The following is a 12,352-nucleotide window of genomic DNA, read 5'->3' as shown; positions in this document are numbered from 1 at the left end:
GCTCGCAGACCCAACAGGCCCCGCCCCTCCTGGGGTAGCCCCGCGCCCCGGTCCGGCCGGCTCGCTCCGGCTCGCTCCGGTCCGGGGCCGCCCCCCGCCCCGCCCCGCCCCGCTCCCGCCGCCCGGGGTGTCCGCGGTGTCGCGCCGCCACCCCGCCACCTGCGAACATGGCGCTGCGAGCGGCGCTGAGCGTGCGGGCCGCGGCCTGCAGCCTTCGCGCCTCCTGGACGCCCGCCGCGCCGTGCTGGCCGCGGCCCTGGGGGCTGCGCGCGGGCGCCGTCCGGACGCTGCGCACCGGCGCCGCTCAGCTCTCGGGTAAGCGCGGGCGGGCACGTGGGCCGCGCCGGGTCCGGGCGGGGGCGCCTCTCCGCCCGCGGCTCACCTTCGCTGCTGTTGCCGGCGGGCGAGTCCCTGTCGCGCTTCTCTTTACTGCGGGATCCCCCTTCGGCGGCCGCTGCCCCCGCGTCGGCGGCGCGGACCACACCGCAGCCTTTGTCCGGCGCTCGGGGACCGGGGGGCGGGGCGGGGGGAGGCCTGGGCCGCTCGTGCTGGAAACACCCAGGGCCGTAGCCTCTCGCACGTGTGAGTGGCGTGCACCCTGCAAGTGGAGACAAGTAATGGGCTCGGGTTTGCTGAATGGACCATTGCTGAGAACGCCAGAGCAAATTTAGAGCAAGAGCACTTGCTGAAATTCAGGCACCGGACCCAGACTTCTTTTACTAGCTAAAGCGATCATAACTTAAAAGACGCGCCTGTTTCCTAAAAACAGAATAAAGTCTTCTGCCACAGAAGACGTTCTGAAGTCTACACTGAGTCGTGGATGTCTTGGGGCCGCAATGAGGCCTGACTTAAATGGACCTGAAATAACCCGGAGACCTGCCCCTTAAATGCCTTATAGCCATGGGTGCTACTTGCAGTTATAGCAGCGGAAAACAAGTTTTCTAATTTCATGCGCAAATGCTTGTGACATTTAACCGCACCCCCTAGAACTCAGGCTTCTAGGTCTGTTACGGCTCTGGTCTTGTTAAAGTTCATTGTTTCAGGCACTTGTTGGGGCTGGCAGAGTTGATAAATTTATTCCAACGTCGAAACAAAAAGATGCTTCTCCCCCCTTGCTAATATTCTCTCTTGCTGGTCACATATCTGTTACCAGTTTGAGAACCAGGGGAAAGCTTTTGTCAGATCTAAGAACTTAATTTCAAGTCAGTTTTTTGGTTATTCAGTATGATCCTATTGCTGATTTTTGTATTTTTCAATTATCTAGTTAAATATTGCTTAAGGTGTCATACTCACGCTCTGGTTGAAGCACCTAGCTTTTTAATAACAGCTCCAATTGTGGGTCTACCTCTTATGACCTTGGGTAGTCACTTAGTCTCCAGCTCGGCTTCCCTCATCAGAAAAATTATAATTCACAGTTGTTGCATGGAATGAAATAATATAACTGGAGTACATACAGTCTGACACATTGTAAGTACTTGATAAATGCTACTTTATTGTTAGTGTATAGAGTTAAAAATGACCGATATTAATATAATTCATATTTTCTCTGACTAGTGACTTTGGGATGATATAACCCAAAGCTTTTCATAAATCGAAACACCTAATTTTTTGAGGCCAAAACCTGTATTTTTTGAGGCTCAGTAAAAAAGTAATGATTTACCAAATCTGTCTCACATTTTTCCTTTTGGGCCAAGGGTTAAAGGAGCACTCTACTGGTCACTGTCTTTAGCCTCAACAGCATGGCCTAGTAAAAAAAAAAAACTTGTGGACTTTGAAGTCAAGCTGTCCTGGGTACATTTAGCTAAAGTTGCTGCCTTTCCCTCTAAACTCAGGGCTGCTCAGCTGCTAAATTAGCAACCTTACTCCTAAGATTAGCTTTACAATTAGGTAAGATGGCAAGGCCAACATCAAGATAAAATAATGTCTCAGAGAAGTCATTTAATTTTCCAGTCCTTACTTTAAAAAGGTGTTTTTAGATTTAAACTGCTCATAATTGGTAATACCCAATTCTAGAGAGGTAATAGAATGAAAGACAGAAAGAACTGAGTATTGTAGCCAAATAACTATTATCTACTAGATTTTTGCTCAGAACCCCTTTTACTGGACTGAAGTTTTAACAATAGGATAGTGAACCCTGCTGCCCCTTGCTTTATATTTAACAGTACACATGTGTATATAAGGACTATATCTGTAATGTGTTAAGTGCCTTGAGTGTTGAGTCAGGGTGGAGGCATAGTGCTGTGGGAGCAGCTGCACAGCCTGAGGAAGCTAGGCCTGAGGCTTTGCATTGCAAGGCTTCCTGCAGGATAGACCTTCTAAGCTGAGGCATGAATACCTCAAGGCAGGACCGTATATAAACCTTAACTTTTCCTGTAGAAAGGTCAGGTTCACTGAGGCTTTCTTTATTGAAATGGAATGAAGCAAAGCAAGTTCCTTTATGACAGATTTTGCAACTTCTGCAGAGTATGAAATCAAGAAAGGTCCTTAAAGACTAGGGGAGAAAAATGTAATAAATTACACTCCTTGTATTCTGTGTATTAGAGTGATATAATCTAATCAATGTAAGCTGTTTAAAGTACAGCTATCTTTTGGGTATGAGTGAACCAGCAAGGCTTACTCTAAAGCAGCATGTGAATTAATGAGCCATTTTCCTTAACTTCCGATGTGTCATTTTTGGTAAAATACTTAAGAATATGATATATAGTTAAGGAGATGGCACAGATTAAAAAAAAACAAAAACAAAACTTAGTCTTCAAAGCAAGTACATTTAACATTAAATCCTAAATACTTTTTTTTTAAAACAGCTCTTCAACTTTGGTCATTCTTTTTCCAGGAATCTTGAATAGTTTGAACAATGCCTCTGATGAAAAACAGCTCATAAAGCCTCAGACTCCACTGTCCAATGAGTGCGCAGAGCTTGACTTTCCATCAGTAAATGGCCAACTTCTAAGGAGACTAGAGTTCTGATCTGTTTTCTCCTTGCATGATGAGAGACATTTTCTTCAATGGCAGGCTTTAAGTCCAGTAAAGTGGAATTTTGGGAAATTAGTTGTAATTTTCCAGGTCAATTTCATTCCAAGTTTCATTGAAGCCTTCCTAGGTCAATTCTACCTAAGGAGGCTTTTTTTTTTTTTTTTTTTTTTAGTTAAATCATTTATGATCAGTCTTTATGCTGCCTCCCAGAACTTTATTGCTCCATCTATCTTTCTGAGAAACAGAAATGTACATATGAAATGTGGGCCAAAATATTTTTTTGTGGCTCAGACTAAATAAGATCAGATAATCGTATCTCCCAAGGTGTTCACATCAAGCCTAAATGATACCACTATTGAGAAGTCATGTTGTCTTTGACACGACCTGTTCTCTACTGGATCGCATAGTATTGAAAGGCAATGTCAATAAGTCAAACACAAATACTGGGAAAGTCTTTTGCTTGGATAGTGTTGATTGAAAGGTGCTGTTAAACAAGTGATACCACTGCTTTTCTGAAATACTGCTCTTCTATTTTAGTGCGTAAATTCACAGACAAACATGAATGGATAACAACAGAAAATGGTATTGGAACAGTGGGAATCAGCAATTTTGCACAGGTATTGGATTGCCTTGAAATATTTGTCTTTCACCAAAATTGGATTGTCTCTACCTCTTAGAAATTGTTTATTCTTCCTCTTAGTATTTCAGGCCTTTGAGGTCCTTTTAAAAATATCAGTCATAGGTGAATTTAAAAAAAAAAATTAGGGCAGTGTGTAGTGTTTTAACAAATACCGAAAGGTTAACACGTAAAATCAAAAGCAGTAAACACATCTTAAGAAAGATGTGTCTTTTCAGACTGGGATCAATTAGGGAAGAACGAGCAAGGAAATGGCATAGCGTGAAGTGTTTTGTGGGTGCAGTGTCACACATACTACCAGTGAGAGACCCTAGGTTGGCACCTGCTACACAGAGGAAAACCTTTATTTAGCTTTTCTTTCTCTATTCTCCTATTCCTATTGCTCCTATATTGAGATGTGAGAAGCCAAAGAACAGCATGGGTCAGTGATTTTGAACTGGATCCGTGTGTGAAGTAGGGCAGGAGGGATAGGAGGGTGCTTGGAAGCCCAGATATTGAGAATCGCTGCCAGTTTATCTTCATTGGCATATTTGTGCTTCAACGGAGGCCCAGTAGAGGATGCTTTGTGAAATATTGTCCAAAGTGTGAGAAACAAAGTGTTACTTGAGGGATGGATGAGCTGAGTGGTGCAAGGAGTTGTGACTCACTCACATGGTAGAGATCGCTTCTTATTGCAGTCAAGGTCTTCAAGGAGCACCAGGCATGAGGACTATAATTTACAATCAGTGGGTGGGATTTCAGCAAATGCAGTAGGGGAGAAATGGCTTACATAAAACTGAACAGGTGGGGAAGCAAAGGTGTGCATGTTCTTAGTGAAGCTAGTAATATTGTGGGGCTTTGGAGGGCATATGATTCATGATAGGGCTCACTACTGCCCATGGGCTAAATTCAGTGGGTGGCCTGTTTTTGGCTCCTGCATGAAGAACAGTTTTGCATTTTTTAAAATATTATAAGAAAAACCCAAGAACATGGCTTCTCAAGTGTAAAACATTTAGTGTTTGAATTTAGGGGATTCAGTGTTTGGCTTGATCCTGTTTCTAGGAGGTTTGATCTTTTAGAGTTTTTTTGTGTTTGTTTCTTTAGGAAGCTTTGGGAGATGTTGTTTACTGTAGTCTGCCTGAAGTTGGGACAAAATTGAACAAACAAGGTGAGTGTTCTTCCCATCTTGGTATGTCATGATTTATGCCGTGATTTTTCTTTATCTGCACTGTACCTTGAATAATGACTTATTTACAGAGAGAGAGTGCTTTTTACTCATGTAACAGAAAGTTGAAATAAAAGTAGATTAAGTAGGGGTTTATCATGTCTCACACAGTCTGAAGATAGGTGGATGCTGTGATGTATAGAAAAAATAAAGATTATTGATGACAACAGGATCTTTTTACAACCCCAGAAAAGGCTTTTATGAAGATCTTCAAAAAGAGGGCTATGACCTCTATTATATGAGGGTTGGTAAAGAAGACTCATGACATGATCATGACCTACCAGGACTGGCTCAGTGAAGGTCAACCATGGCATCCTCTTTAGGTACTTTTTCTGCCTCATGTCAGAGTTCACAAAATGGCAGCAAAATCTTCAAGCATCACATTCTCAAGTGACAGTATCCAAAAGTAGACAGGTGTGCTCTCTTTTTGGGAGCTAGCTTTATAACTGACCATCAGTTCTCATTCACATTAACTGTATTTTTGAAAGTGGTGACAGATAACCAATGTATAGAGCTTATTTGGTGAATTGTCATCCTCATTACATTTTCCAGACAACTGCACATGGATTCAGTATTCCTTATTCCTTTGGCCTGGACAGTTTTGTTGAGGCAGGCTCTCTTCTTTGTCTGATAGCTTGTTAGCCAGGTCTAGGTTTATTGCCACTCATAGCTGCAAGGATTGATGAGAGGAGAATAACCAGCTTTTTCCTATACTCATCAATAAGTTAGGATAATTATGATACCTCTCTCATAAAGTTCTTGTGAAGATTAAATGAAATTAACATAGTGTCGAGCAAAAATTTAGTGCTTGATGAAAGTTAGCCAGTAGTGCCAGGTATGTTATATGCATGAGTTCCTTGACATATATGAAACAGTGCTACACAATTTCAGTTTGTTTTTTAAATATCTTTGATAGTATCAAATATCATTTGATAGTATCCCCCACACCAACATTTATCTACTTGAACTTTCTCTGCTTCCTGACTTTCAATATCCTGATCGTATAATAGAGGTCATAGCCTGCTTTTTTATTTATTTATATATTTTTTTGTGGGACCTTCGCCGGTGGCCGGGGGTTGAACTGGCGCTGCGGAGGCTGCGGGCAGCCTCGCAACCCAGCGCTCAACTGCTGCGCCACCAGGGGAGGCCCTTAGCCCGCTTTTTTAAAGACCTTTCTAGAAACCTTTCCTGGGGTTGTAAAAAGACCCTTATCATCAATAATCTCTATTTTTCTTCTTTCTATAGAGCATAGGTGTTGGTTTCTTTCCTCGTGTTCTCACTCTGCTACAGGAGACTATTTCAGATTTCTTGACATCTCTTTACAAGTGAACAGATTGAACCTACTTTTGATACTGAAAGAAATTCTATTAATATGTGTTGAGTGACATTCCTAGTGAATGCCCTCTTTAAACATTTTGCTAAAGTTTTAATTGATGTGAAATTTACATACAGTGAAATTTATGGATTTAAGTGTACATTTCAGTGAGATTTGACAAATGTATATACACTATGTAAACTTTGCTAGTCAAAATCCTTCTCTGATACCTATCACCATAAATTTTGTTCATTCTTTCATTTCCTGTAAATGGACTCATATAATACATATAATAATGTGTCTAGCTTCTGTCCAATATCATGGTTTTGAGATTCATTTATACTGTTGAGTGGTCAGTAGTTCTTTTATTGCTAAATAATGTCCCATTGTTATACCCTTTCACCTGTTGATGGATTTTTGCATTGTTTTTACTTTTGGGCTATTATGAATCTTAAAGCCACTATAACATTTTTTGGATACATTGTTTTGTGAGACTATGTGTTCATTTTTCTTGGGTAAGTACATGCAGGAGTGGGATTTCTTGTTTGTGGTATTGGTGTTTACTTTTTTATTTTAATCTTGTTTAGGGCCTCCCTGGTGGCGCATGCAGTTGAGTGCAGGGAAGCTGTCCGCAGCTTCTGCAGTGCCGGTTCTCCGGCTGCGGAGATGCCCAAATGGCGCACCAGACCTCTCCTGTCTCACCCACTGCTCCCCTCAGCAGTGTATTTCATTCAGTCTGCCCATTCTGTTCCCTGCTCTGTCTATGGTGACACCCTCCTGCACATCTGGCCTGTACCCCAGTTCTTGTATAAATAAATCTTTAAATAAATAAATCAATAAAAATAAAAAATAATCTTGTTTAATTTTTTTTTTAAAGATTTATTTATGTATACAAGAACTAGGGTACAGGCCAGAGGTGTGGGGGGCGGGTGAGAGGATTCGCCAGAGACAGAGTGGGGAACAGAACAGGCAGACTGACCAAAGTACACTGCTGAGGGGAGCTGTGGGCAAGTCAGGAGAGGTCTGCTGTGCCATGTGGGTGTCTCCCTGGCTGGGGATCGAACTCATGCTGCCATGGCTGTGGATAGCTTCAGACGTTGCGTCTTAACCCCTTACACCACCTGGGAGGCCCTTGGTGGTTAGCTTTTTAAGAAAGTTTGCCACAGTGGTTGACCTACCTCATGTTCTCACCAACAGTATAAAGTTTGTGGTGCTACAAATTTTACTATTTTAATTTTGTATTTTCTTAGTGATAAAATATTAAGCAGCTCTTTTTATGTTTTTGCCATTTACATCTTTGTTTTCTGAAGTCTCTAGTTAAGTCTTTTACCAAATTTCTTGTTTAGATTCTCTTTCATTGGTTAGGGATTCTTTGTTATCTTATGTTTTGTTGGTTTTTTTTTTGTTTTGTTTTGTTTTTTTTCAGGAATTTTTCCATTTCATTTAGTCAAATTGGGCATAAAGATGCTCATTTTTCATTTATTATTTTGTATCAGTGGGATCTGTAGTGAGGATCCCTTTTTCATTCCTTCACATTTCTGGTAATTTGTTTCCTTTTTTTGAGCAGTCTTGCTAGTTCTGAGATGTACTAATCTTTTGAAGGAAGCAATTTTTTATTCTGTTGACTGGCTCTATTTCCATATAAGTTTTACTTGTATCTTTGTTTTCTATCTTCAACTTACTTAGATTTAATTTGCTTTTCTTTTTCTAGCTTCTTAAGGTGGAAACTTGGGTATTTATTTTTTTAATGGACATATTTAGTCATACTGTGAAATGTTCTCTCTTCTGTGGGTGGCAGTTAGTTTAATCCTTTTAGCCTTAGCCAGAGTTTGCCCTGTGCAAGCATGGTTTAGGGATAACTGAGAGACCTGGGCAGAGTTATACACAGAATTTGGGGTGCTCCTTTTTAATACCCTCCACCTCACTTTCTAGTAGCTATAGTGGTCCCAAAGTGGTCTTTTGTTAGTAAAGACTGGAATTTTCTTTCAGATTTTGCCAACCCCACACTGCAGACTGGTGCCCCTGCTCAGGCAAAAAATCCTTTAAAACTCACCACTGTCTTTACTTCTTTCAAATGTCAAATGTCCATAAATTTATTTCTTTAGTTTATATCCTCGTGTCCTTAAAACCCAGATCATTGAAGATGTTCACTTCTAAAATACAATTTAAAGATACTAATTTCCTTCTAAGGACTATTTTAGCTATACACAACAAACTTTGGTATGTTGTATTCTCATTATTCAGTTCAGATCTCTTGATTGTATCCCACAGATCACTAAGGCTCTAATTTTTCAGTCTTAGATCCATTAATTTCAGATCTTTATTTATATTCACTGACCCTCTCTTCTGCTGTACCCAGTCCGCTCTTAACTCTGCTCTTAACATCTTATACTTTCCAGTTCTACAGTGTCTTTTTATTTTCTACTTTGCAAGTATGTTCACGCATTGATTTTTTTTTTTTGTCTTTGAACATGTTTTTAACAGCCACTTTAGGATTCTCTGCTGATTACAACTCATGTAGGTCAATCTGGGATCTGTTTCTGCTTACCACCTTTTCTCTTCACTGGCTCCTTTCTAGTATTACATCCCTAAATTCCAGTCCCATGCTTTATCCTCCAACCTGTCAAGCAGTAATACTGTTTTTCTGCTTTTGTTCTATTATTCAGTACTCTTTATTTATTTTTTTTATAGAGGCATGTTTTTATTTATTTATTTGTTTGTTTTGTTTGTTTGTTTATACATGCACTGGGTACAGTCAGAAGGCGGGAGGGTGAGAGAATTCACCAGAGCCAGAGCGGGGAGCAGAGCAGGCAGAAGGACCGAAGTACACTGCTGAGGGGAGCAGCGGGCGGCAGAAGAGGTCTGTGCGCCCTGTGGGACCCTCCTCTGGTGGCTGGGGAGCAGCCGGGGATTGAACCGGCGCCCCAGAGGCTGCGGGCAGCTTCGCAACCCAGCGCTCAACCGCTGCGCCACCGGGGAGGCCCTATTCAGTACTCTTTAGATGAAGCATGTTGTCAGGGTACACAGTCTGTAAACCACTATCTCACCTAATTTGGGTGCCATCTTTCAGGGGCTCTACAGAGCAAGTTTTGTTTTGTTCAGAGTTGGTTACTGGTATCTGCTGAAAGTTGATCTGATGAGGTATTATAATGCTTGTTGGAAAAATCATGACGTGTTTTTGCTTGAAAAACATAGTAAACACATGTCATGACTTTTCTGACAACCCAAAACTTCACCATGACTTATTGAACTTAAGCACATCTGCTCTTCACATACATCACCACTTGTTCACTCTGTCTAGAACACACAGATCCAATTTATATGAGGATTACCCTTTTTTCATAGATGATATTAGCATGACAAAATCTATGGTTTTCTTTAAAGATAATTTGGAATTTTTTCTGATTGTATTAAGAGGTCACCACATCTCCATATTGCTTGTTTTCAGGTCATTAACTGTTGATGTTTAATATTTAATTTTCTCAATTTAGAGGAGTTTGGTGCTTTGGAAAGTGTGAAAGCTGCTAGTGAACTCTATTCTCCTCTGTCCGGAGAAGTAACTGAAATTAATGAAGCTCTTGCAGAAAATCCAGGACTTGTGAATAAATCATGTTATGAAGATGGTAAGTTGTTGCTAGAAAATTTTCAAGGGGCTACAGTTAGCATTTAATCTGGGTTAGTTTAAAGCAAGCTTTAGCAGATTGTGACTTCCTCATTTTTTACTTTTTGGTACTAAGCAGAGATGTCCTGCTTTTTAAAAGGAAAACAGGGAACACCTCTTATTGTAAGGTGATGTTTAAGATCTCTGTCGGTAAGTGCACTGCCTGTTTTACAGGGTTATTAGTATCATGGTTGTAAATTTTGTAAATGCCTGCAAAGTACCTTTTCAGAAATAAAGCAACTGTGTGGAGTAAGTAGGTGGTTATAGAATAATGTGTACATTAATTTTTAGTTTTCTCGTTATTTTCATCTTCATAATAAGTAAGGTGGGATACAGCAGTTCCCCCATTTTGTATATGGATTGAGGCCCCAAAAGATTTATCTGTTAGGTCACACAGCTAACAAAATGCAAAATTAGGATTAGGTTGTAGTTTTAAATTTCTTAATTCATTATGGTAGAATCTATTCTGTTTGTAATTCTTTTCCATTGTGATATGCAAGGATATTGCTTTAATTATAAAGGCTAAAATGTAAAGCTCCTGGAACAAATAATAAATGACTTATGTAAAGAAGAGTAGATTATTTTTGAGGCGCTCAGAATTTAAATTTTGAATGAATTTCACTTTTACTCTCTTAAAAGGTAATTTGTAATATAAAATACTTTTTTTCTTGGTTGCAGGTTGGCTGATCAAGATGACACTAAGTAACCCTTCAGAACTAGATGAACTAATGAGTGAAGAAGCATATGAGAAATACGTAAGATCTATTGAGGAGTGAAAATGGAACCCCCTAAATAAACTAGTATAAACCAACTTAATCTAGCATAGTTGTCTTAAATTAGTGGATAGATGATTTAAAATAGCAACTTTTAGTAATACCACTGGAAAAATAAACTACTTGCAACAATGATACTGGAAGAATATAACTTTCTAATGAATACAGATGAACACAATATGCATCTTTTCACAACACATTATTTTTAGAATAGGCTCCAGTTATATTCAAAATTCTTGAAAATACCTGGTTGAAACTAGTTATAAAATTTATGTAATTTCAAGACAGCATTTTTATGTTAAGCCTTATATAATAATGTAACTTGCTTACATCCATTACTGGATTTGGGTCAAAATACTTAATGATCTGTTCATTGGAATAAATGACAGTGGAGAAAAGGGTTTTTTTCCCTCCACTGTCTTACAGCATCAGATAAAAAATACTATCATAATTTTGCAATATACTGCATTTGCTGGTGCTATTTTTATACAGTAAAGTGACAGCCTTGAAGGAAAATCAGAAACAGTTTAATAATAAAATACTCAATTTCATTATTTTTTTTTCACTGTTAGTATTTCATTTAGTGACTCTGCTAGTATCTGAAAATGTTAATTTTCACTTATGGAAAGTTATTTAAAGGAAATTTAAGCCATAATAATGAAAGGTTCTAAGAAAATCTGTGAACAATCTGTGTATGTATATATGTGTGTCATAGATGCACATAAAAATACATACTTACACACAGAGCAAGAGCAAACTCTTATTTTCCTACTTAGTATAGGAAAAGGGAAGTTTTCAGGAACTATCAGCTAATGATGTATAAAAGGCAATAAGAGAACCGAGATGAAGTAGGTAGGAGGAATATAACATACAAATCTTTCCTTAGCAGATAAAAACCATTCTAAGATTATACCAATAGTCACATCACTGCTGAGCTTATCTTTGCACCCTTATCAAGAAAGTAATCAAGATATATATCTTCTTTGGAAATAGAAAGGGATAGGTAGTAATTTCATACATGTACCTTTTTGTTTTGAAGCTATTTTTATATAGTACCTTCTTTGATCTTGGTAACAGTCAAAATTAGCCTGAGCTAGGTCGGGCATAACATAACTACAACTATTTTACAGTATAAGGTTCTGGAATGGATTAGGGATTGTCACAGAGGGAGTTAGTCATGTTAGGCTTTTCATATTTCCTGGCCTACTCTTAATCAGTTCCTTCACAAATGTTACTACTGAAAACAAATAGGAATCTGAGAGGGGAAATAGAAGGCTTATGTTCTAAAGGTGAGAAGCAAAAGTTCATTCTAGAGTGAAAGTACATGAATGACTAGTGTAGTGTTAACGGGCAGCTTTTCATTCTCCCCCCCCTTTCACAAACAGGACACACACTCTTACTCTGTACCAAAGAGAACATTATGGGAACTTGCTTCCTTTGCTATTGGGAATATAGTGCCAATTCCACCCTTGTTTCTATTATAGTGCTGCCAAAACTAACAGGCATTGAATACCCTCCAAACAGACAAAATGAACAGAATTTAATTTCTGACCTCATTCCCTTTGGTTTAGATCTTAATAGCAGCTTAATAAAGAGTTTGAGTTATACTTTTTAATCATTGAAACTCAAATATACGGAATAGGTTAACAAGAAGTATTAAAAAATCCTTTAAAATTGCCTTCCCAAGGTAGTTTAAAGAGGTTGGCAGCAATAAGTTTTAATAACCTCTAGAAGGCTCTGCATTGGCATGCTAGTACAAAAATGAGGTTGATATTTTATATCCATTATC

General features: G+C 39.3%; 1 protein-coding gene across 1 annotated transcript; it reads left to right on the top strand.

Annotated features, from left to right (window-relative positions):
* Window positions 1-113: 113 nt before the first annotated feature.
* On the top strand, window positions 114-10,566 carry GCSH (glycine cleavage system protein H; the record flags this gene model as incomplete). The annotated part of the gene is made up of 5 exons (XM_084257514.1): window positions 114-315; window positions 3,511-3,590; window positions 4,694-4,757; window positions 9,621-9,752; window positions 10,469-10,566. The coding sequence occupies exons 1-5, from the start codon at window positions 168-170 to the stop codon at window positions 10,564-10,566; spliced, it is 522 nt and encodes a 173-aa protein (XP_084113640.1). The 5' UTR covers window positions 114-167.
* Between the last annotated feature and the right edge of the window lie 1,786 nt (window positions 10,567-12,352).

Source organism: Talpa europaea (genome assembly GCF_964194135.1).
Source record: "Talpa europaea genome assembly, chromosome: 16".
Classification (NCBI taxonomy): domain Eukaryota; kingdom Metazoa; phylum Chordata; class Mammalia; order Eulipotyphla; family Talpidae; genus Talpa; species Talpa europaea.
This window is presented reverse-complemented; position numbering and strand designations above follow the sequence as displayed.